The sequence below is a fragment of the Fusarium oxysporum genome, chromosome 2, assembly GCF_000149955.1.
Source record: "Fusarium oxysporum f. sp. lycopersici 4287 chromosome 2, whole genome shotgun sequence".
Classification (NCBI taxonomy): Eukaryota; Fungi; Ascomycota; class Sordariomycetes; order Hypocreales; family Nectriaceae; genus Fusarium; species Fusarium oxysporum.
In genome coordinates this window covers 4,154,720-4,178,507 of record NC_030987.1, presented here as the reverse complement: position 1 = coordinate 4,178,507, position 23,788 = coordinate 4,154,720, and the positions used below count along the sequence as shown (strand labels likewise).

The 23,788-nt window shown below is 47.6% G+C and overlaps 10 protein-coding genes across 10 annotated transcripts; 3 read left to right on the top strand and 7 right to left on the bottom strand.

Annotated features, from left to right (window-relative positions):
- Positions 1 to 179: 179 nt before the first annotated feature.
- FOXG_08688 (uncharacterized protein) lies at positions 180 to 2,260 on the bottom strand. Its single transcript, XM_018387711.1, has 4 exons — positions 2,184 to 2,260; positions 1,794 to 2,129; positions 731 to 1,738; positions 180 to 676 (listed from the first exon to the last, which is right to left on the bottom strand). Exons 3-4 carry the CDS (start codon positions 1,295 to 1,297, stop codon positions 575 to 577), a joined length of 669 nt encoding a protein of 222 aa, XP_018245610.1. The 5' UTR covers positions 1,298 to 1,738; positions 1,794 to 2,129; positions 2,184 to 2,260; the 3' UTR covers positions 180 to 574.
- Positions 2,261 to 3,591: 1,331 nt separating this feature from the next.
- On the top strand, positions 3,592 to 4,641 carry FOXG_08687 (uncharacterized protein; the record flags this gene model as incomplete). The annotated part of the gene is made up of 1 exon (XM_018387710.1): positions 3,592 to 4,641. One exon carries the CDS (start codon positions 3,592 to 3,594, stop codon positions 4,639 to 4,641), a length of 1,050 nt encoding a protein of 349 aa, XP_018245609.1.
- A 733-nt stretch (positions 4,642 to 5,374) lies between these two features.
- FOXG_08686 (uncharacterized protein) lies at positions 5,375 to 6,097 on the bottom strand (the record flags this gene model as incomplete). The annotated part of the gene is made up of 1 exon (XM_018387709.1): positions 5,375 to 6,097. One exon carries the CDS (start codon positions 6,095 to 6,097, stop codon positions 5,375 to 5,377), a length of 723 nt encoding a protein of 240 aa, XP_018245608.1.
- A 932-nt stretch (positions 6,098 to 7,029) lies between these two features.
- FOXG_08685 (uncharacterized protein) lies at positions 7,030 to 7,770 on the bottom strand (the record flags this gene model as incomplete). The annotated part of the gene is made up of 2 exons (XM_018387708.1): positions 7,030 to 7,450; positions 7,508 to 7,770. The coding sequence occupies 2 exons, from the start codon at positions 7,768 to 7,770 to the stop codon at positions 7,030 to 7,032; spliced, it is 684 nt and encodes a 227-aa protein (XP_018245607.1).
- A 1,991-nt stretch (positions 7,771 to 9,761) lies between these two features.
- Positions 9,762 to 10,793, top strand: FOXG_08684 (uncharacterized protein; the record flags this gene model as incomplete). The annotated part of the gene is made up of 1 exon (XM_018387707.1): positions 9,762 to 10,793. Exon 1 carries the CDS (start codon positions 9,963 to 9,965, stop codon positions 10,791 to 10,793), a length of 831 nt encoding a protein of 276 aa, XP_018245606.1. The 5' UTR covers positions 9,762 to 9,962.
- A 121-nt stretch (positions 10,794 to 10,914) lies between these two features.
- On the bottom strand, positions 10,915 to 13,031 carry FOXG_08683 (uncharacterized protein). The gene has a single exon (XM_018387706.1). The coding sequence runs from the start codon at positions 12,764 to 12,766 to the stop codon at positions 11,204 to 11,206; it is 1,563 nt and encodes a 520-aa protein (XP_018245605.1). The 5' UTR covers positions 12,767 to 13,031; the 3' UTR covers positions 10,915 to 11,203.
- Positions 13,032 to 13,241: 210 nt separating this feature from the next.
- On the bottom strand, positions 13,242 to 14,413 carry FOXG_08682 (uncharacterized protein; the record flags this gene model as incomplete). Its single annotated transcript, XM_018387705.1, has 1 exon — positions 13,242 to 14,413. One exon carries the CDS (start codon positions 14,411 to 14,413, stop codon positions 13,529 to 13,531), a length of 885 nt encoding a protein of 294 aa, XP_018245604.1. The 3' UTR covers positions 13,242 to 13,528.
- A 634-nt stretch (positions 14,414 to 15,047) lies between these two features.
- Positions 15,048 to 16,855, bottom strand: FOXG_08681 (glycerol-3-phosphate dehydrogenase [NAD+]). Its single transcript, XM_018387704.1, has 2 exons — positions 16,588 to 16,855; positions 15,048 to 16,520 (listed from the first exon to the last, which is right to left on the bottom strand). Exons 1-2 carry the CDS (start codon positions 16,752 to 16,754, stop codon positions 15,329 to 15,331), a joined length of 1,359 nt encoding a protein of 452 aa, XP_018245603.1. The 5' UTR covers positions 16,755 to 16,855; the 3' UTR covers positions 15,048 to 15,328.
- A 391-nt stretch (positions 16,856 to 17,246) lies between these two features.
- On the bottom strand, positions 17,247 to 19,255 carry FOXG_08680 (uncharacterized protein). The gene has a single exon (XM_018387703.1). It carries the CDS (start codon positions 18,984 to 18,986, stop codon positions 17,802 to 17,804), a length of 1,185 nt encoding a protein of 394 aa, XP_018245602.1. The 5' UTR covers positions 18,987 to 19,255; the 3' UTR covers positions 17,247 to 17,801.
- Positions 19,256 to 20,117: 862 nt separating this feature from the next.
- Positions 20,118 to 23,717, top strand: FOXG_17766 (uncharacterized protein; the record flags this gene model as incomplete). The annotated part of the gene is made up of 2 exons (XM_018397754.1): positions 20,118 to 22,685; positions 22,732 to 23,717. One exon carries the CDS (start codon positions 20,118 to 20,120, stop codon positions 22,344 to 22,346), a length of 2,229 nt encoding a protein of 742 aa, XP_018245601.1. The 3' UTR covers positions 22,347 to 22,685; positions 22,732 to 23,717.
- Between the last annotated feature and the right edge of the window lie 71 nt (positions 23,718 to 23,788).

Here is a 23,788-nt window from a genome sequence, read left to right as displayed (position 1 = left end):
ACTGGAGCCCTCTTCTGCACCTGGCATTCTGCCGACAGGACAGAATCTCTTAGATACGCGTTTAAGCACCAAAAACTGGGCACTCCGGGGTCACCCATGACATCAGAGGCTTATTGGTTCCCTCTGAAACAGCAACCCCTTTGTGTCTGGAACGCTAAGGGTTGTCTGGGGTTCGTTGGCTGTGAATCAATGAGAACGACGGTTTGACAAGCGCCCAAGAGACGGTCACTAGCGAAATCTCTTAGAACCGCGCGCTTCAGTTCTATTTTCTATCCTTTATCTTTTCTTTTTTCCCCTTGATCTCTTTTATTGTTCTTTCTCTTGAGCTCCTTTCAGAAGATCCCCTTTCCTTTTCATTTCCAAGTGGAGTGTTCCAAGAAAATCATGCGGTAACTTAATTTCGCTCCAAAAATGATCATTATTCAGTAACGACAGGACATCATGAGTCATGACAGCACACTAATTCGAACATACATGATACAGCTTCGTGACAATTTAAAAGCAAACATTACCATCGTAAAACTCATCCGTGAGAAGCAAATGCGAGCTCAACAAGTACACACACTCCATTCTGTCAATCCTGACAGTGGCCTCGTCCAGGGCAATACTCGTAGGTGTCACCACCAAGACCCAGGAAGCCCCGGCAGTCAGTCTTCTTGTGTACGATTCCGATGGACTATAGTGCACTTGTTAGTATGTTACAGGCGTAACAAGTAGAGGTATCACTCACGTCTCCTTTGTAGTTGTAGTAGTAGTGACGATCCATCACCTTGCAGGTGTAACCAGAGAAATCGCAATTGGGGAGCTCGTAACGGAAGAGTGCATCCAAGATTGCGCCCATACCACCCCTATCTCTGACAGCAGTTGTGGTCCCTTCGAATTGGGCTTCAAAGAGGCCCTTGGTACTTCGTTTACCACCGCCATCTTTGGTGAGTTGTTCTTGACCAGCATCGATGATATCTTCGACGTAGTCTTCTGGCCACCAACGCTCACCGGGACATCTTGAACCCGCAGCAGTGCTGGCACCTATACCAGCGTGCCCCATGATGCAAGCGTAGTTCTCGTCTCCGGCGTAGACGGGGATGTACCACCAGACTCCTTTGCCCATGCTAGAGACGTAGCAAAAGTCGGGGTAGTCATTTCTCTTGGTGAGGTTTGAGTCAAGATCAACAATGCCAATTCTTCCAATCTGGTGGTTCTCTGGGAGACCCCGGATGGACTTGTCTGAAGAAGTTGCTGAGACTTGAGGGAGGATAAGGCTGAGAAGGCCAGTCACGAAGAAAAGGGAGGAGTACATGCTGTGTGACTGTACGACTGCAAGCAACTTCTTGATAAACGACCGTGATAAACGAATGACTTAATGACTGAAGAAGGAAACTCGAAACCTGTCGGGATGTAGTGTGTCTGACTGGATGCTGATTCTGAACCTCTCAACATACTGAGACGTCGAGTCTTTATAGACAAACCGAGTCAACACCATGATCATCGTTGCCATGGAAGACTTGTCGGTATGGATCGGGTGCTGGCATAGTCGGACGGAGACAAACATCTCAGCGGCGGCAAGAGAGGCTCACTGCAGCAGGAGATGAAGACATTCTCACCAATGGGCTGAACTTGATGCCCTCCTAGCTCTATCCGAAGCACTATTTCGGTGTTCCTGCATATTGATGATGCCTGATCCCCATTATGGACAATTTTCATGTCATCTGTATGGAAGAAGAGAAATAAATTGTTGGCGCTAGACAGTACTAACGTCAGAGACTTGGTCTCGAGGGCAGGTTATATTTCCTCACCGTATTATCAACACCACTATCTAGACTTAAGGCTGAGTTGTGGTCCGACTGAATGGTAGCGATACGTTACCGTTCTGCTGGATCAGCTCCCAAGTGGCTGGGCGTCCCACTTGATATATAGCCGAGCTCCCAGGCGCTTAGCAGAATATGCCCTCCAGATACTCGGTACCCAATTGAAGATTGACAGCTGGACATAGGGTATTAAAAATACAGCTATCTTCGGTCGAGTCTCCCGCAAGCGCTGTGGCTTATATTTGAACTGAAACGCCAATATTTCGTCCATATTCGTTGAAGTGCATTAGGTTGAAGGTGGTGTACCTTTCAGCGATGATCTGACTGAATGCTTACACATGAGTTCGCATGCTGAAGACCTTAACTGCATACACATACAGGGACTCCAATGAGACGCAACCGTTATGTTGCAGTAGAACAAGAAATGTCGTCCGAAGTGAGCCTACTGACAGGCTAAAGATACGACGATAGCGTTGTAAACAGAGCGACGATCATGGCCAGCGAATGGCCTGACTCCACTGAATACCTTCCATAAATGGAAAATACAGGCCTTGGAACAGGTTACAGTCAAATCTGATTGGGACACGTCAGATTTCACATTTTCCTGAAACATCCCTCGACGTTGCATTACCAGGGCCGTTGTTGATCACGTTACCCTACGTCACTGCGGAAGCCCATGCGGAATTCATTCCCAACAAAAGATACCATGGCATCGACGGTTGGTTGAGAGTATTAATGAATCGATTCTTGATATTCACAAATTCAAAGGTGAGCTATTATTAGAATTCAGTTGACAAGTTCTTATACTCAATTGGGTTGGCGCAGAGTTGACCAGCGTCTCAAGACTCGTAGGATAACAAAGGACATTGTTGGCTCTAGCAACCAACCACGGAGAGGAGCTTGAGAATAAACAAGCTAATTTTTGTTCTCTAAATGTCATACTGTTCAGATTATGTACTTGTATTGTCAATTGAGTGCTTTGGAACTTGATAGATGTGTCAATATCATCTTGAAGTGTCCTTTGGGTTATCCGTTGACAATCAATTACTTCTAACGCTCACATACTACGTTTGTCTGAAATTTTATCATGTTCAAAACAATTAAACGAGGGAAAAGATACAATCTTCAAGGCAGTTTGTATAAATTTCTCAAATTCAGCCGTGAGAATCTACTCAACTCTTCTAGGCTGTCCTGTGAATAGGGCTATTTATTGGTTGCCTTCACTCAAGAGTCTCCCCCCTTTTTACAATTAACAAGTACCAGTGACGCCTCTATCATGGACACAGCATGAAGTACTCTTAGACCCTTATCATCAAGTAATCAGTCTCTGCTATGGTGTTTGTGAAGGACAATATAGTCTCTACTTAATACCGGATTAACGTTACTTTGCTGAGAGATAGGACAAATGTTCCCCAGTGACATCAATTGAAGAACTCTCCCAGTGCAAGAAAGCAACGTGAAGATCATGATATCGAAAGAACACAGTTAGCTATGGTTCGGTTCCTCACCAAGTTCATTGTGCAAGGTTGTCCAGTTACAGGTCAGCAAATGTTCCGTTAGGTCAATGGATGGTGAGATATTCATATGTTATGAGAATGATGCCTTCGTCTGCACACTGAAAGTGTTCAGTGACACTGGTATTATTAACACCTCGAAATTAAAGCATATAAACAGCTACTACCCCTGAAAGCTTTCTAGCAAGGAACTTCTTCCACCCATCCATCAACTACGAGTAAGTCTAGCACTAACAAATTATCTCCTAACTAACAGTGTCCAACTCCTCAAAATGTCTGCCACCAAATATCCTATCACCGCGACCTACTATCCCGAGCTTGCGAGTATCATCAACAATGATCCCACGGCTATCGAGCGCCTAGAGCTCGACTGTATTATGTGTAAGGACAGGATGAGCAACCCAGAAGACAGGACTTGTGGTGCTTTCATTTTCCCCTGCGGCCATATGTTCTGTCCCTTTTGTGTCAAAGAGTATAGACAGCACAACCTATCCAATGGTATCCCACACAAATGTCCTGTCTGTCACTTTGACCTTAGCCGCAAAATCTGCGGGTGTCCGATCGACGACGATACGTTATTCAAGCCCACACAGCAACAAGATGAGAACCTTTTGGCCAAACTGCAGGAGGAAATCTCCAGCCTCAAGGGCTGTTGCGACTCGTGTCATGTGGCTACTTTGATCCACGGTTTGAGACAGGTCGCTCTCTACCTACATGATCCCGCACAGATGATCAAGGACGGACATATCTTGCGAATTACCATTAAAAAATGCGACACGGAGATGCGAATCGAATCTGAGAAGAACAAAGTGGTCAAACAGTTGCCAGTATCGTCGAATCTTCTGGAACTCTTTGAAATTGCGGGAGACAGCCTCGACACGGCATATAACGGGCCTCGTCTTCCAGAGGATGAATCGTCCCTGTTCAACTTTGAACTGGCTTTTTGTAAGCAATGTCCCGAGAACCAGGATGACCACTGCCGGTTTAGAAGAGGAGAGATGGAGTTAGTCAAGAAGAAGTTGCAAGCTCCCGGATGTGACAGACTTGTACTGGGTCGTGAGGCGGCAGTCATGTTAGCCAAGTCGTTCACTAGTGATGAAGCTTATAAGGAGTATATGTCAGAGACGAGAAAACTCCAACGTGAGGAATTTGCTTTTCTTGAAGCTTTAGAGCTGAACGAGAATAACCAGGATGATCAGGATCGCCAGAGTCACCAGGATCACGAAATTTCTAGACTCTACGCCTTGGCTGCTATCCCAGTTGCTGCTGGGCTTTTGGCTGGTGGATACCAATTTGGTACGTTTCTTGCTAGACACACCTAGTTTTGAAGGTAGTGAAAGGTGAAATGTGAGGGATTGTGGGACAGAAGCTTGCGAAGTGAACATAAAGACGATCTGGCATCGTCTGCTGTTTCTGGGGACAGTTGGGATGAGTGTTATTGAGGGTACTGGGGACATTTGGGAAATGGATGGCGTTCTCTGATAGTAGCACATGTAGGTACCTACAGGGGATGAATTTACTACTTGGACAGGCAATAAGAAATGAAGTCTTTGAAATATTTGAACCTAAGCGACTGTCTATTTTCTCCTGTTCTATGACCAAAAAGAAATAACACCTTATTACCAAGCTGGGTAGACATGGCATATCCTTGGTACTCTACATATGACAGCGATATCTCTGAGCAGGGAGGAGGAAGTAAAACCTAGGACCTCAATCTTAAACTATATGAATATTTAGATAAGTTATCTAAGTTGAGGGGCCTCTTTGACAGATATATTTTGGCATCCTCTTTCAGGGAGCCCTGGTTACTTCCACAGCTGAATGGGAAAATGCTCGCACATCAGAACCTACGGTTACTGAATGCATGTCTGTATTTAAGGCAGTTACATACACTACCGATGTCTATGGATCTACTTGGCCGGCAGACAGCCAAGAAATTCCTTTTGAGGGGTATCCTCGTCCAAAACCTGGCCCCGCTCTACCTGTCCTAGGAACCAAACCCTTCCCAAATCTCGCGGCTCTTAGTCTTCGAGAGACTCTTTGCCTTCATGACCATCAATTGTCATCTTGGGAGACAGTCTCTTGCTCTGCAGGAGACTCTTCCACCTCTGATAGAAGCTCAGGCTTGAAGTGAAGCACCCGAATCTTCATTGAGCTGAAATCCGCTTCCAACCAAACCTCGTTCTCTCGCTGCGATTCGATCGCGGAGTCGACAATGTCATTGATCAACTGCTTGATGGCGGCAGGAGGTTCGATTTCGAGAACAGGTCCAGTTACATCCCGTGAGCAGTATTCATCAGAGTTCGAGAGCTTGATGCCGATACCTAGGTACTCTCCCTTGAGCTCCTCTGCAATATCTGGGCTATTGCTCAATTCCTGGTCGAAGAGTTTCAGCAGACCCACGATGCCACAGGGGCTGCATCCTTTTGGCATACCTCCACCTTGTGACAGGATGGGAGGCAGCCTATCCAACCTAGTTAAGGGCATTGGCATACCAGTGTGAGCGTGGCCGCATTCGTGAATGAGTTCCGTGCGACATGTAGGGCATCGAGATTCGCCTGTTTCATAATATGCGAGTAGACATCTACCGCACAGAATGTGGCCGCAAGGGAGGACGCGTGGACGGCGTGGACTTCCGGCATCATCGTCGTCTCGACGCCGGTACTGAAAGGGCTCATTGCAAACGACACACTCTAGGCCGAGAGTTTCCAGACTGGCGACCCCGTTGTTCTCGGCGAAGGCCTTTAGACTGGGCCAGAAATCCTCCTGGATAGGCATGCTGCTTGGGGAGTTTGTGATCGATGGAAGGTGCTGGGATATGGAAATATTTTGGAAAGCTTTCCAAAAATAAGTCGATAATGGTTTGTGGCTTTAGGTAAAATGCGGTCTGAGCTGTTGTGTCAGCCGGGTATGAAGATGATGGGAATAGGTGGAAGAGGGATGCAGTTGAAAGTCAAATTTACCTTGATGAAATGCAGTCTTGGTGAATATATAAAGTTGTAGAACAAATAGTCTTGAAGTTCTTGGTAAAAAGAAGGAAAGGGAAGAGTTGAACAGGCTTTGCACTTCTTGCGTTATAGGAACAGAAGATGAACTTGAACTAGTACTCTCAACCATAGTGATTCCTTCGTTCGTACCACTGCCACTACCACTGCTACTGCCACTGACAGCGACGAGAACCCAGATGAAAGACACAACGTCGCTGGCACTGGAGTTTTGCCACTGGTAATTGCGAAAAGGGGTTAGTTAGGCCGTCTACTGAGCTTGGGGTCCAGGTCGAGGTATTACCACTGCATAGCGGTAGAAAGCCCATGATAGTTTCGACAAGTGATGAATTAATATATAGTATAAGGGCCTGTGTTCATTTGACGGAGGATATAGCGACTGTGTCTCGGTATATAAGTGGATGCATTTGTTGACCCCTTATTACAGATGAAATATTATATATAAGGAGATGAAGATGGAAAGTCAAGGCTATACTGAAAGAACTACTAGCAAGGGGTCTTTGGGCTCTTATTTTTAACTCAATAGGCACACGTAATCAGAAATGTGCATCAGGCAGAAAAGCAAATACAAACTAAAGGAAATAGACAAAAGTCGACAACCTTTACCAAACTCCAAAGTTGAACCAAATCTCCCCCTTAAACAACAAGTTTGAGCCAAACTGTTTTTGTCTGTTTCTACAAACCATGTCACATCTTCAATATTTACTACTGAGATCCCAGGTCACGGACCTTCACTGGGGCGCCAGCATGGCAACAGTTATTCCAGAGCTTCGTACTGCTCTCATACTTGTCCAAGCGTCGTTGGTATTGAGCAAAGAAGCTTCTGAACGCTGCTGGAGCACGCATTTCCAGACAGTTCCGCATCAAGGGAAGGGGAAAGGTCTCACCGCCATAGGCCAGGGATACAGCATAACGCCCCTTGGACTCTTCGGGGAGGAGATTGTAGAGGTTGTCAGTAAGCTCGTCTACGGTGTTGTTGATGGCGCATTCGTCGCAGTAGTCGGCAATAATGCCTCCATTATTGAGCGTGGGGGGGGGGGGGGGGATGATGTCCATATCTGGTTTATTTGAGGGCATATACAATCCGTGGAAGTAATGCCCACACATGGGATGGACGAATACAGTTCTGCAGGCTGGGCAGCAGATCTCGGTTTTGGTCTGGAGGCAATATCGAACATTCTACCCAAAGCAAGAAGCCCCAAAGATATGCCCACGGGGGAGGATCACTCCCCGGTGGGTTTCTCCCTTGCCGTTCTGGAGCTTGTAGTCAAATGGGAGGACGGTGACATCCTCCCGACAGATGCCACATTCTGGGGCAAGATCCCTGAATTTAACATTATTTCTCTCGATATCAGAGGCGAGCTGGGACCATAATAACTCCTTGGCCTTTTCGGTGATCTTCCTTGGGCCGGTGCAATCGACGGGCGTGAGGAAAATGATGCACATCTTGTTTTGAGGTAGAGAGTTTGGGGTCGTAGTGTTTGCTGGTTTTGGGATTAAATAGTATGAAATGTAAGTGTGTGTGTGTTTGATAACCTAATATGGGAGATAAGGATTCATCTGGAAAGGGGACATATGTCTTTCTATACCCAATAGTAATCAAGTTCTGCTCTCAATACAGATCCAGAGCCCTTGCCAGGTCTCTCAAATTATTACTCCATGAATGTTTCCAGTCCAGGCTACCACTTGCCAAGTCAAGGGGCAACATACTGCTCAAAACCTACCTTGATAAAGTAAGAAGACGCCGATGTAGTGTGAGGTTGTATGGATATCGGAACGAGCGTGAGGGGAAGAATGGATGGTAAACCGTAACTGTGGCAAGGGCAAAGTTGTGTTTGAGTTGAAGAAGGGACAATACCTTGAGTTTAGTCTACAGTCACAGAAAACGAGCTTTGACTGGCAACCTACCACAGAATGTAATCACTTCGCTGCCAGTGTCAGCCTCCAGATAAAAGCTGCCCATGCCTCCCCATTTCCAGTGCCGCTGTTCTGAAGCTTTGTTCATGCTGAGTAGAGTCACTCACAACCAGGCCACGAACAATAGAATGAGAAGCAAAGAGCTCTGCTAAAATGTGAGTGCTTTAGTATTGGCTGGATCGGCGTTCATGTTGACGATGAGGGCTCTCTTCCTGAGCCAATTGGCCCCTGAAACATCTGCTACAAGGAGCAAGTCTACCCGCAACTTCTAATGAACAGGAATACACCATAAATGAATATACAAGAGAAGTCAATGTTGACTATCGTGGTCTCTAGACGCTTCTATTTGGATCTGGTAGGACTCAGTGCTCGGTGGGTGATCATATGGTCCGCCTGCAGACACCGATATTACAGTCACCATGCTGTTGCCCTATTTTTCATCGTACGAAGAGCCCGCATACATTCGAAACTGAACTCAAGTGGCAGTCATATACCCTTATTAAGATTTCATTTGCCTGAGAGACGAAGTTTGTTCCATAAACATCTAACCAAGTGTCCCTCACACCTCGAGTCCGAAGTCGAGCCCAAGCAATATTCACGGTGGCCAGTAGTCTGGGGGGGATGATTGGCCGAGGGGATACCCTCATGAGTTATCGATATTGTAAAGTTGTAGTTAGAAAATGTATACTTTATTTCCCCGGACATGGTGGCGAATAGACCTCGGGTCGTGATTCACGCTGTTACAAATTTACACATATGCTCAACTTCATGCTTTCAACAAGAAGATAATACGAAAATAATGGTTCGAAGCCTCATTATTTTAAGCTATTCGAACACTTCAAGACTGCACCTGAGGTAGAGATTATTTTGAGGGTGAGGCTGAGAACCCGTGGATTATACCTTGGTTGTCCTCCCACGGCCCAATTGCAATTCACGCCGTTTTAGAAGTACAAATGATAAGGATATAAACTTCAGGCATCCAGTGAGAGAACAGTCAACCATACTGATGTTAGTAAACCTTCCCGTTCGCGTTCAAAACTTACACGGGTGTAAGTGAACACACAGCCACATTTCACGCTTAAATAGACTACAAAGGTGACTCGATCGAAGAGCTCAACCAATACGTGAACACTACAAAATGATATTTCCAGAACACTCGTCATAAATGAAGAGAATGTTCTTCACGTACATCCCTGTGAGTCAGTCTTTGTTCCAGGAACATCCATCGATTGGTCCTGTGTCCAATTTTGAGAGTCTACACAGACTTTTGTTCCCTTCCTTCGTCACACATGACCATCACTGTCAGTTATAAGCTCTACAAGGGGACAATATGACTTGAAAAGTTAGAGCTTGGACTCAAACCCTCGTGGAGTGAGGAGATCCAAGTTCCCCTTCCAAGACCTTCCATCCGATTGCCAGTGGCAGAACTTAATCACTCCTCTGGATATAAAAAGGCGTCTTCCTCCCCCTGTTCAGTCCTGGTTTCAGATTCTCTCCATCTTCTTCTTTCATCAGCTTGACTTACGATATCAAGTTCACTTCCATCATCTCATCTTGCATCATCAACTTTCTGTCATCAGCTTGACTTCTGTCAGCCCATCTTTTATTATCAACTCGACATACATCATCGACAAGCTTCTCATCAACAACCTTCTATCATCAGCTCGACCTACATCATCAACCATCCTTCTGTCATCACATCTTTCATCACTCTTCTCATCATGTCCGGACACTTATCCACTCTACTCCATCACATCTCTTCAACCCACTCCAAAGACACAATGTGTGTTCTGGAGAACGTCAACAACAACACAGAGTGGTGCAGCATCCCCAACGATGTACCAAACATCACAGAGGAGTCGGAAGACAGCTACTGGCCCAATCTAGAAGCCAGCATCGATAACAACGAGATCGAGTTCAAGGATCTCTCAATCGAGTGCGTGGTCTGCCGCTCCAACGTAACCATCTTCCCAAAAGATCACGTCGTTGATGAGGAAGTTGGCGAGAGTCACAGGGCTGTTATCCTCCCCTGTGGACACATCTTTGGTGCCTCGTGCGTCAAGAGATTCTTCGATATGAAGACAGAGGAGGGAGCTCGTGCCTCCTGTATTAAGTGTCGAGCCGCCTGCTACCATCCCCACCCAGATTGTGGACACCCCTTCTACGGGGAACCCATGCCCTCGCATAAGCCAGGCATGGCCTTCACGCCTCATGTCTTGGGCAAAGGCGGCAAGATAGATGACTGCTGCAAGATGTGCACCTATAAAAAAGCCATCTACGATATTACAGCAGAAATTCAGCGAGCACCAGACTTCCCTGAGGACATGAAGAAGTCCCTTGGTGTTGTTCTGACGGTTGATGGCAAGTCTTATACCACTCGTCGAGTTGTGATGAGCCGCCTGCAAGAGGTGTACTTTCCCACTTCTGTTGCGGACCTCTTCGTTGAATACAAGGGTCGACTGGAGGAGAAGGAAGACGGGCAGGACTACTGGATCAGTGGTTATCTCAGCCAGTGCAAGGTCAAATTATATGTACTTGCACCACAGAACTAGGGTATATTGCCTGGAGAATAATGAGAGATATGAAGTTGCATTGGGTGTTTTTTTCTTTTTTTTTCTTTATAAGTTTGGAAATATGGCTGTTTGGAATACTGTTTCTTTTTTTGTCTGGCATGCAAAGAATACTGTCTTTATTTACTGGGCATGGCATGGCGCAAAGGTTTAACTATACCCTTACTGCATCGACAATATAATATTGTACAACCACTGATCATTTTGAAAACATAACTAGTGACTAGTGACTGTCCTACCAGAAATCGTCACCAAGTAACAAATCCTTTGGCCAAGATTGACAACATGCTCGCAATGAAATAACATATCAATCTTCATAAGTGCTAAATCAAAATCTCATCCAAAGGACGATCCGTAACCATAACATACATACATAAGAATCCTTAAATCCATCATAATCGTTTCGCTGATTCCCAGACCAGCACAATAACACTATCCTTGACATCACCCACTTCCTCGCCCCATCTCTTCTTCAAAGCCGGCTCATCAATAACGCCTCTTTTCACATAAGCCTGCCACACATCCCCTTCAGCGGTAGTGACAGAGTCCATCAACTTCCACACATTTCGTCGTCCCGTCCAGAACAACATCTTTCGATCTGTGTCTCTTTCTTTGAGCTTCACGGGACCAATGACGGAACGACGGGAGGAACTGGCTTTTCCGGCGGTAGAGAGCGGCATGTCGGAGAGGTGGATTCCATCGGGGTATTCGGTTATGGTGTAGCCATTCACAAGGACCCAGTTGTCGCGGAAGCGGTAGCGTTGAAGGAAGCATGCTTCGCCGCAGACATCAGTGACGAGATGGGCTTGGCTTGGGGTGAGGTGATGGCGTTCTCCGTAGCCGTGAAGAGCCAGGGGTTGAATGCCCGTCTCATAGCTATCCAGATGGGAAGAGTAATCGTCGTTGTCCTTGGGTGAGTAGAAGCTTGGGATGATATGCATCTTCATTTTGGTATGCTTCGCCAAACAATCCTGAAGAATACCGTCCCAGCGCTTCTTGCTCGTAGGACTGTCTTCGACACCATCAAGGCATGGTAGATGCGTGACTTTGGATATGGCAGGTCGTGTAAGGAAGATTGCCCCACCTCCATAAGTCGTCATGAATCCTTCGCCGATAGCCCAGTCTCCTCTCTCGCTCGGTAATCCAATGTACAATTCCTTCTCAGAGTTATATGCGAATAGTCGTTCTTGGAGGTACGAAAGGTTGGGTAAAAAGATCTCCTCGTCCAAAATGCCGTACCACTTCTTCATCTGTCCTTTCTGTGCGAGTGTAGCGCTATACTTCTTGACCGACTCCATCATGTTGAAGTATCTCTTCGCGGTAGAGATCTGACCCTCCGAGATAGTAACATGAGCATCGATGCCCAAAGATACCAAAACCTCAGTCAGCTTCTTAACCTGCTGGTAGTGCCCTTGATCAAGAACAAGCAGAAAACTCGCTCCGTTCCCATGCTGATTCCCACCAGTCATCCACCTTGCCCAATCCTTCGCAACAGCATAATCATCCCTAACAACACGATCAAAACTCGTAGAGATCGCAAACACAAAGTCCGAAGCGTCAATCTGTCCTGGCTTCGGTCCTCCTACAATCGGAAGGCTAAGTTCCTGTCGTGCAACCAAATTTCTCCTCTCGGGAGTCTTGGTATCGATAATTCGGGGCTGATTTGAATGAAAGTCTGTATCGATGTTCGTGACTGAAGTATACTCAGAGTCCTGCTCTAAAACACGGACTTTCCATGCAGTCCATGAAGTTTGATCCGAAAGTCCAATTTTCTGCCTTAGTCGCTCGAGGTACTGTTCTTCCGGAACTGGTCCTTTGATGGCGATTTCAGTATCGCGGTTTGTTCGAGGCCAGTGCAGCCATCTTGTCTGAAAGAAGAGAACAACGACGACAACAAGAACAAGCAGCTGAACGACCCTGCGGGGAATAGTAGGCGGGCTAGAAATCATAATCATGATGAATAGACGATCCAATCCAGTAAAAAGAGTGACTTGGGTGGGTATAACCTGGATAAATGAATGTGTTGCTGGGCTATAACAAAGGCATGATCACGCTGTGAGAAGCGGGTAAAGACTGACTACGGTGAAAGAGAAGAAGCAAAAAGGCTTCGACTCCCGAGTCGTGAGGCACAGCGAGAGACTTAAGTAAATTAGACTCAAATGGTGTAGAGTGACAGACTGTCACACTGCCCTTGTCTAGTGTAAGTGGTAAATGGCCGCAGTGGGGGGAGGCCATCCTTCAAAGCATCATGAAACTAGGCGCCCCAGACCATAATCCCTGGTCGCACCACGTCAATAACGATTAAAGAGGGGAAGGCCAAGGCAAGCAATTAAACTGTGACAAGGTCCGTGGTTCGTTTCATGGTTGATCAGTGGAGGTCTCAGGTCTCGATATGACCAAATACAGTAATGAGAAACAATTGGAGCCAGTGTCAGAATTGAAGATCTTTTGACTCCTATTCTGACAGCGTCTATTCAAAGTCCCAATTAATGCATGAAGGATGCTGATGCTGAATCCTGGTGGGTGAGAGGCTATGACGGAACGAGAACTAGGTTGGGTGGTCATTTAATCTCTTGCCAATAACCAGACTAATGCAGGTACAACACAGCCCTAGTCGGCAAAATAAGTCGATTTCGGTAGGTAATTTATCTGATAAGCGGCAAGCTAGGAAATGACCGCATCCCGTTGGAGATTCTTTGCCGAGCTCTAGTCTTGCATCATTCGCTAGGCTTGGTGGTTGGACCCTTTTCTTCTTGGGCGGCTTCAGTATTTAGTGACTTCTTTCTAGGTGGTGTGATAGGTTCTGTTGTTGCCCTCGTGTGTGTTGGAGTTGATGCCACTGTCGTCGGTGCCCGTGCTGGTATCGGTATAGGCATTGGCATCGGTGGTAGAGGCTGATGTTGAGGTTGGGATCCTCGCCGTGAAGATGGCGTTGATTGACTTGGGGCATAAGCCGATGGCATATTGGCTTCAACCGTTCGTCTGGCGTGGTCGAAACGATCGTAGCACTTAGCGAGAGCCTCTTGGACCGACTGGTCCGCACGTACAATACCCGTGGCGAGAACTTCTCCAATGTGATCTTCGACCTTTTGAAACTCAGACTTGTCGTATCTGTATCGATCAGGAATACCGCTGTTGTGCAACAGAGCCAACAGCCCCGCGATAACTGTGTTGGACGCAGCGAGAATAGTGATGGCTGTGTCGTCGAACCCTCCAGAGCTGAGAGCTGTGATACTAGCACCAATCATCAATTGCAAGACAAAAAGAATTGCGCGAACGAAGCCGATGAAGTGAAATGAGTACGATGAAATGGTACGACGGTAGACGCAATCGCGATAGAGACCCTGGGGAAGGCCGTTCGGGGGCCAGAGGCTACTGGTCGGATGAACAGGCTTGTTGTGCTCTATATCTATAATCCCGCCAACTCCTCGAGCTAGGATGGCCCATTCTGTAGGCGATAGGAAGCGATATCTAACATTCTTATGTTTTTTCTGACCCGGGCCATTCTCCATGCTGCTCTGATCTGCTCCGTTTATGTAGTGTCCGAAATTCTGAGTAGGGTCCATCGATGTCTGGGGGACGGTTGAATCAATTTCCGCCATCATGATGCTGACGCGCTATCGAGCTCTGCAGCTTGTATCTGCCGTATATCGTGAAGTGAAATGCGAGTATTAAAGGGAATGGAGCATGCTGGTGAATCAAAAGCCAGCTTATGAAGAGAGAGCCGATAAAGGATAATGGTGATGCTTGAAGAAGCTGGCTAGGGTCAATAAGAAGATACTGAAAAAGAAAATGGCAGAAGAAAAGTGAGATTTCTGGTGATGTAAAAGGCATTCATGTTGGCAAGCTGAGTTCGTTGCTCGGCCTTTCCCGTCGCCATGTTATCTTGTCTCAACTGAAGGCGGAATCTCATGCCCCATTGCGGCTTCCACCGCATAACATACATTCATCCTCATGAATTCGGCGAGATCAAGTGCCTTCTATCAATCCGTTTCAAACCATCCTCTTGGAGAGACATCGCATTGAGTTGAGCATAATTCCGAGAATCACGATCATTAAGCTGTGATATCATAAGGCACTTCACTTACACGAGCTGTTGTTCTGTACAACCCACGAGGGACCCTGCCAAACCGCAATAGGTAATGTTTACGACAAAATCTTCAACAACACTGCAGGTCTCAGCCTCAAAACGACTACATCAACACCAGGAATGTTCAGTGTCTGGAACGTAGCCATGCCGGAACACTCTCAAACCGTCGTACAAAACAATGAATCGGCAAAGCTCTCTTAAAAACAGCTACATTCATAATAGATATCATTTCTATGTTCATTTTCATGTATATGACCCGTCCTTCCACTCAGCAAAGTACAGCCCCAATCACTCATGACTCTAAATCACTGCCTATTCCCTCCTGATCCGAGTAAACCATGTAGAACCACCTAAGCCATACAAACGCCACAGTACACACATACCGTCAACGATACAAATTCTCGCTAAATATTTCATCTTTTCAAAATCAAGAATCCTGCACCAGATGGGGGATGTCGTCCACCTTGGCCTGTCCGTTGAGAATGGCATTCACCGCCGTGAACAGCGGATACTCCGACTCCAACCCGCGAGCCTTGAGGAAGCTGTTCACCTCCTCTGCGGTGGTTGTACCCTGGATCTTCTGTCCGTTGAGATCCTGCTTCTCGACCTCTTGCACGGAGATTCCCTTCTCGACGGCCTTCTTGGCACAACGGAAGTTACGGCCGCCGGAGCAGGATGTGATAAGGTCGGCGACACCGGCGGAGGATTCGGTAAAGGTAGCTGTGTGGACGGTCTCGCCGAAGAATTCCTTGCCGAACTTGACCATTTCCATGAGACCGACGCGCATGATAGCTGCCTTTGCGTTATCACCCCAACCACGACCGTCGACGAAACCAGCTGCGAGAGCAACTACGTTCTTCAAGGCACCGCTCAGAGATACACCCGCAACGTCGGAGACCGTCTGGACGTGGAAGTAAGGTCGGTGGAAGAGCGTTCGGAAGCAATCCTGATCCAGAGGAGGATAATCGGCTGGCATAGCGGTGAGCTTGGTCTTGGAAGTTCGGCCTCGAACGTCCTTGTGCTGCATTTCGGGAAGCTCGCCAATTGTAGGATTGGGGCTACCTGTTCGTGGCGTGGGAGCTCTGCTGTTGTCAAGAGCCGGAGGGTCGTAAGCGATAGTAGTCTCTGACCACTTCTCCTCAGCAATTTCACGAGCCAAGTTAGCACCACTCAGGGCACCACAGTAAATGCCTAGCCCGTCACCAATCCACTCGCTGAACAGGCTGATACCGTCGTCAGTGACATTGACACCCTTGATACAGCTGATTCCTCGAGCATAGGGAAGAATGTGTCCGTTGACCTGCTTGCAGACGTTTGCGATGAACTGGTGGGGCAAGTTGAAGACAAGAATGGTGGAGTCCTTGACAGCGTCGCGAATGTCGGGGTTGGCGATGATGTTTGAGGGCAGAGGAATACCGGGCAGGTACTTTACGTTCTCGTGGTGCTTGTTGATGACTTCTGTGAGCTTCTGGGGCTTGTCGCCGGTGGTTTCGTCATATAATTTGGAGTCCTTGGTAATCGTCACGTCCTCCTCGTAGACCCACATCTGGACATCTTCCTCGAAGAGATCTTTGTTGGCGCGGGTGTTTTCAGCGACGATCTTGGCAATTGTTGAGCCCCTAGCAGCTTCTGTTAGTCAATGGCTCAAGCTACGATAGAGACGGAGCCGGAGAGCGGAAGGCATACCAGTTACCGGATCCCACAATGGTCACCTTGTGCTTCTTTGAATATCCACCCAAGCTCGCCATGTTACCGAATGTCGCAGAAGAATAAGTGCGAATATGAGTACAAGAGAGTAATCTCGAAGATTTAGCAAAGACGAAAGAAGAGCGCACTGCAAGCGATCGAAACATACGGGGGAGAAGGAGAATCGAGAGTTGTGTAAGGGCGAAAAAAGAGCTTTATGAGGGGTACTGAAGCTGAATAGTCCGAGGGACCTGCTCCAGCTTTCCAGGTTGTTGAACCCTGGAGCAAGCCACAATGACGCATGGCAGAATGAGATAAGTGACACCGCCTGCTCCAAGGGGGAAAGCGTCCCATCAAAACCCCATTGATATCCGTGATAATGGAGCTGGAGAAATCTCGAGACCTTGATGAGGCCGAGGGGCAGTTTTTCACATGCAAGGAGGTATTGATTGCTGTGGCTGCATATGGCAATTGGAAGCTATTTTTCTAGAAGAAGCTCAGAGTGCATAGCCATGTAAACTACAACTTGATATGAAGAACGCTTGAAAGATAATTCTACTCTCAACGATAGCTTTAATCACATGGAAACAACATAAAATTCCAATTCAACTTTTTAAGTGGGATTTCACATGTTAACCAAAACCTCGAAACAAGGATCTCTGCAAAGTCTAGGATTCTCCGGGAGACAAGGGGGCAAAGATGCATAATCCAGGAACAGTTACAGCACCGAGCCCCGTTCCGTAATCCGCGGGCCGATCCCCTTGTCGCGTGACGAGCACATGTTAAAGAACTACAGAGGTATAAGGAAAGATCAGGAGCTTAGATCAAATGATGTAAATTTTGAGGTTATCGCTACCAAGAGTCGCATCATATCACGATATCATTTGCTGCCGAGGATGTATCGTTGCATTGTAACGGGTTCAGAGGCGCTAGAGCTCAACTGCATGTTGACGTTGCCAAGTTTACCCCAACGGAGTCATCTCACTCCCATCCCTTTTATCCGTGTAGAGGTCAGTGTATTTAACAGAGATACGAATGCCTGCATTTGGTTATCAGAAATATTTGACTTGAAATTTTATCACTATCCAATCTGAACTGTTGCCAATGTGCATGCTGATCAGAGCCCCGATAAGTGTCAGTATGAAAAACAGACATGTCCCATAACTCAGCGATTAAGAACAGTTAAATTCAACAGCTAAATTTACTCCGTCCTCTCAATTATACTCGCCCAACAATTCCACCTTCTCCTCATCCGTCGATGGGAAGTGATTAAGCATCGCCGACAAAGAGCGTTTCCGCCCGTGTGTTTTCCTCTCGTCCTTCTCTTCAGTCCTTTCACCATTTCCAAAAATAGGCTTGAAAACATTATCATAAACCATCCAGGCCACAGTGAACATGACAGTCATGGTGACAGCCAACCACTGGGGCACCTTGCCGCGCTTGTCGGCCAAAAACTTAGACAGAAGAATGACCGTTCCGAAGAAAAATACTGTGAAGAAGAGGAAGAAGAATGCCCCTATTCTCTGTCTCAATGTTGTTATCGTGTATGGCTGTAATGAGTGCAGGTAACGCTGGTATCCATCGGGAAGTTCATGTTCCTTGGCACCGTCTTTGATGAGATTGAGATATCGAGCACTAGCGTGTGCATAGCCAGGTTCACGCTGAGGGCCGAGCAGAAAGCGATACCACCACTTGTGCTTGCGAGGGTCATCGGGCAAATCCTTGTCAGGAATCTGTGGTGCAAAAAGCGTTCTTGACAGAAAAGGTCGAGGGATATCGGGAAATGGCTTCTCAGGAATGGACATCTTGGGAGGCAATGGTATGCAAGGCACAACAATCTCTTTGTAACCTGCTCCACCACCTTCAGTGCGGATGATGGTGCGGTAATCCTCCTCTGTTACTTCGTATACCACACCCATAAGACCCTCATCCCACCTGATCTCCTCTGAGTGTGGTGGCTGCGGAGGATCGAAAGGTGGGACTGGCACCTTTGGAGGCAGCTTTGGCTTCTCAGGAAGCTTTCTGTAATCGACGTTCGCAAAGCATGGCTCGCGATAAGGAATTCCAGGAAGGTTGAACTTAAGCTCCAACGTTGGCACTGAGACATTCACCTGGGACAGCGGTCTAATGCCACGAACTCCCAGAAATGTCTCAGCGGCGAGGTTGGATCCATAAGCGAGATAAAGATATGTCTTTGGCGCAGGATGGTCTCGATCGATGATATGATCTTCAGCAGCTTGAGCCAAGCGTGCAGCTGATGTACGAGGGATGGAAGAGATCGGTGGATACTTCTTCGGTTCGGGCCGCTGCGCAAGAACACTGAACTTGCGCAGAACAACAGAAAGCGAAGATTTACTGGCTGCGTCGCGGTTGGCGCTGGCGTGCACTGGGTTTGACATGACGTCGAGTGAGAAGCTTAGACGTAAGCTTACAACTGATTGATTGGGCCGTGGCACAGGTGTCGCTAGATCTGTGATCCTGCCAGGTGGCGAAGGAGGGATATATAAAGCGCTCACAAATAAATATCACAATAAATGTTCAAAGCATGGGTTTCCGCGGAGATAAAGGTGTTATTCATCATGAAACGGGTCATAGATTCGAGCGGAGCGGAGATAGTGGGCGTCCCTTGCTGCCGTGCTGAATAATGCGCCGCGCGGGTAAGGCGTGGGAATAGTTGCGCCGACCGATGGTCCGCAGTCAAAGTCCGCTTCCCTATTGATGAATTCCGGACTATCGGGCTTTACCAGGATTATCTGACGAATTGGCTTGCTGAAATTTTACCAAGCGATGGCCCGTTGCGATAGATCGCAGATCAACATTAATGAATTCCTCCATTGCATCCAGAAACCCTCCGGTTGTGCAGGGTAGGCTGGACAAATTCAACCATTTCAACAACTGACGTTGTCTACTAACATCTATATTCATCATTTCGTCTAAGCCAGTGAAGGGTTGTTCTTGATTTTTTATGCCAGGATAGGGTGAAGTGTAGTTTGTGTCCGTTACATGTACCCAAGTTGGCCTGTTGATATTAGAGTTGGCGTTATAGAGAACTGACTGTATTCTTGATATCGAATACTAAGGTGATGATATAAACATGGTGTCTGTAGCGCTTTTATTTATCGTACCTTGAGGAATTTTAAAAAATCCATTTACACACAGTGATTCACGAATGAGTGGGCAAGTGCCATCGCAATGAAGCAGGCAAGAGGCATTCAACCTCTCGAGGGTGCCCGCTCCTTCCATTTTGCCATCAGCTTCCACCATCTGCTCCTACCCATCTCAGCCAACGTGGTCCCCTTACCAAATCGCAAAGCGTTCTCGAAATAACTCTACGTTCTCAAACATTCTTTGATATCGCTTGCGATCTCGGCATCGTTTAGTTCTCTCTCACCCATTTACGGCGGTAGGTGATAGCCCAAATCACACCCTCTAATCGTTTGGGGGAACTATAAGTCAGATCCCCTACAACGAACGCTGTGCACCCCTCCAATACAGTTTCATCCACTAACTGTCTTGCAAAGTGTGCACCAATGCCTCGAAGAGGTGGGAAGTCTGGCCCACGCCTAAAGGGTAAGCGGCATTCAGGGAGGATTAGAGCCATTGGGCAACTCGACACGACTCCAAATCGTCACGATCAGTCTCCTCGTGGAGTTCAGCCTCAGGATCCAACACCGGCATTACCAAATCAGGATGCAAATTCCGAACTTCCAAATTCTGAGATACCGTCAACAAATGAATTTGATGATGATCTCAATGAGGATGATCTAATGCAGCTGGTTGAAGCTGAAGCCGCTCCATCCGCTCAACCGCCTGTTGATTTCTCATGGTCTGAAATCGGTTCAACACGCCGAAGCACGCCTCTACGGGAAGACGAACCAACGTTTTTAGATAACCAAGATTCTCTTCTCGACGAATTTTCCAGTCCAAAGTCCGGCCTAGGCAAGCTTCCCAACACTCAGCCACTGCCATCAGAGCCTGATCAGGAAAGCAAAGAACCTCCTCTTGTTGACTTTTCTGAGACAGCTTCTACTGTACGACGAAGTTCACCTTATTATTCGTTGGCTGCCTCTCAGATTGGAGATGACGAGGCACTAAATATCCCGGAAAACAATCCTTTGGCACCACTACCAAGTACCATCCCCGATTCGATACAGGCTCTCGGATTACCGCCTTTCCCTAAATCAGCAACCATGGATCACTTGCCGGAAGACGAGCTATATGATGTCACGCCTCCCAAGTCGACGGCTGAGCTTGAAGCTGAGACATCGCGAAAAGAGGAGGAAGCACCTGAAGCTGCCACAGAAAGGTCCCAGCGTACTAAGAAGCCAAATTCGTCGCAGAACTCAAAGACAAAAGGCAGGCCGGGGAAGGCCTCAAAAAGCCATGATGCCCTTACGAGACTGTTAGAGGAGGAACTGGATCCATCAGGAGAAGACGAAAGACAGGAGCAAGCATCTTCACCCCCTGAAAAGCTACCAGCGAAGCTCCCAAAGCGGAAGAACAGCGCTCTCAAAGGCAAAGAGACACCAAAAAGGAAGCCTGCCGCTGCGATAACTCAGGATGTACGGACAAGTGAGCAACGACCCAAGGAAAGGAAAGGCCGGAGACAACGAGCGAAGACTCCCATCCAATTCGACGAAGAGACACATGAAATAAAAGAGGTAACACCACGGAATGCAGCGGAACAGCAACCTCGCATGCCCATCGTGAGCAATCTCAGAAAGTCGCATGCTGCCTCTGTCTCTCCCATTGCAAGTGCAGGGAAAGGGAGACCCGGCTCGAAACGAAAACCTGCGCCAAAGCGCAAACCGCCTGCTCAAGATGCTTCCCAGAAAGCTCCCCCAGCCACACGAAAGTCAGATTTGAAGAACGTGGTACCTCAGGACAAACCTTATACAGCTGAAGAACGTGTAGTTCCTGCTACAAAAGTGGTAGCTAAGCCTGCGCCCGCGATCAACAAGAGAATAACTCGAGCCAAGGTGAAAGAGGAAAAAGCACCAGTGTCGCAGCCTTTAAAGGCCCAAGAGACTCCAGGAAAGAGAAATGAGACTCAGGGATCGACTCAGGACCCTATCGTGCTCTCTAGCGACCCTGAAAGCTCCTTGTTTTCCGATGATGACGATGCCTTCGTTCCAACTGAAGACTTGCAACCAAAAGAGAAGAGGCAATCAGCAAGGAAGACTCAATCAGTGATGGGAGAGTTGCTCGTTGACCCAATTGTCGACGTGGAACCAGTAGGCCATGCTCACCGTGAGAAAGCGCAGCCGTCTACACGCCCGCAGACCCTACCGCAGAAGCCCGAGGCCTCTCACCCTTCACGTCCTCCAGAAGAACAAATCTCTAGGCAGAAGACAACCATGACTGTTAAGCCTGACTCCAAGAAGATTGTTGAAGAACCTCTTCCAAGCACGAGGGGAAACCGTGCAGCTCAAAAGGGCCGAAGGGAGGTTTTGTCGGCTCGCGACACCAACATTCTCGTTCAACAAGATACTTCACAAGCAAGGACCTTGAAAAGACCTGCTACGACAGTTGACCCCATCATTGATGTTTCTCAACCACCTCGCAAGATCAGTAAGTCATCAAGGAGCTTCAGTATCAGTCAGGCGGGTAACCCGTTACCACTTGAAACAAGCCCAGCACAGCTTGTCGGTGGAACAAGTCCAAGTGCTATGGAAGAAGTTGTATCTGCGAAAGTGCCCAAGCGCAACCAGCAGACGGAGCCTAGAAGATCCCAACGCCTTCGAAGAACTGCGGAATAGGAACCCCCATATCCTGATGGCAATCACTTACAACAAGAGTATCTCTCTAGTCTGGCAGCTGCAGAGGCCATTCATGACAAGACCAGAGTGGGATTGAGACCCAAACCTAATGCGAAGGTCAAAGCTGAGCCGGTCAACTTGCACCCCGAGCCAAGTTCAAGTGATAAAGACCTTCATGCTCAGATACTGGCATCCCTGCAGGGACAAAATGAAGCGACTGCCGAAGTGGAACAGGCCATGGAGCATGACAAAGTCCGCGGCAATGGAGTCTCTCCCAGACAGACACGACCGGCCGGGCCGAATGCAGAGATAGCAGAGAAACTCCATGGATTAGTCGAGGTAAGTCCCTTGCCGAGGGTCAGTTTAATGCTAACATGCTGCCTAGACGATGCTGGGTCATCTCCAGGCCAAGGAAGCGACCATCTACCGCGGCGCTGATGCCTATCGGAAGAATGGCATCAATTGCGTGGACAAGATCGAACGACGCTACATACAAGAGAGGCAAGCGCTCAATGAAACGTGGAAGAAGGATAGTGATAGGTTCCTCCAGGGGACGCGGGCAGCAAAGGCAGCGATTGATGAGCGCGGAAAGATACGAGAGAAGGCGATGCAGCAACTGAATGAAACGGTAGCAAGGCGCCGCCACTTGTTTCAACAAGCGACGACAAGTTTACGAGCACTTCATGGACGATTGATGAAGGGAAAACTTGCAGACTACGAAGATTGAGACGATTTACTGTACAGATTTTGTAATGATAGAACATGGGATTTGGTGGGGGCTAGGTAACGGGCAAGTTTGGCTCAAGTTGTGGGCAGGTGATGGCAGTTGGTGGAATGGGGACTGAAAATCAGGGTTCAATGGCGGCAGGGATCAAAAGGTTGATTGATGGGTCAGTTTCATGTTAGTAGAGCGGTAAGTATACCGGGCTTGGCCAATGTCATGCTTGATGAGGAGCCGCTGGACATTGGTAGTGATCTTTCTTATTGAGAAGTGATGTCCTCGCTATGATGGTACTCATGGTCACAGAACTACAGATTTTGGGCAAGATTTGAAGCGATCTTAAGATGGGGTGTGAAGCAGATCCAAGGTTTGAGACTGGTGGCATTCTAGGCATGCTGAATGGACGGATGAATGGGAAGAGAGCCATTCTTCGCTTATTCGATGAGGCTAGGCTCGATACGGGAAGCATCGTAGACTTGGCTTCAGACTGGCTTCTGAGTGAGGGTGGAAGAATACTTGGCGAATAGCGGTTAAAAGGAAGCGAGAGGTAGCTGAATATCACGATTGGGAATAGATGATATAACCATGAGACACTTAGAGACGAGTACTTTTGATGTTGCGTGTCATAATAAGCATCACGATCTTCAAGATTAGCTGCCTGCCCTATCTAGCTGACATATCACTGCGTTAGTGGCTGGTGATGTCGATGCCTGGAGTGTAC

What these genes read in the sequence shown, in the direction of transcription:
- FOXG_08683 (XM_018387706.1), bottom strand. Translation starts at nt 12,766, where the DNA reads ATGATTATGATTTCTAGCCCGCCTACTATTCCCCGCAGGGTCGTTCAG.
- FOXG_08688 (XM_018387711.1), bottom strand. Translation starts at nt 1,297, where the DNA reads ATGTACTCCTCCCTTTTCTTCGTGACTGGCCTTCTCAGCCTTATCCTC. An exon ending in ACTACAACTACAAAGGAGAC is followed by an intron (nt 677 to 730) that starts GTGAGTGATACC and finishes AGTGCACTATAG; the next exon opens with TCCATCGGAATCGTACACAA.
- FOXG_08681 (XM_018387704.1), bottom strand. Translation starts at nt 16,754, where the DNA reads ATGTTTCGATCGCTTGCAGTGCGCTCTTCTTTCGTCTTTGCTAAATCT. An exon ending in ATTGTGGGATCCGGTAACTG is followed by an intron (nt 16,521 to 16,587) that starts GTATGCCTTCCG and finishes AGAAGCTGCTAG; the next exon opens with GGGCTCAACAATTGCCAAGA.
- FOXG_08680 (XM_018387703.1), bottom strand. Translation starts at nt 18,986, where the DNA reads ATGTCAAACCCAGTGCACGCCAGCGCCAACCGCGACGCAGCCAGTAAA.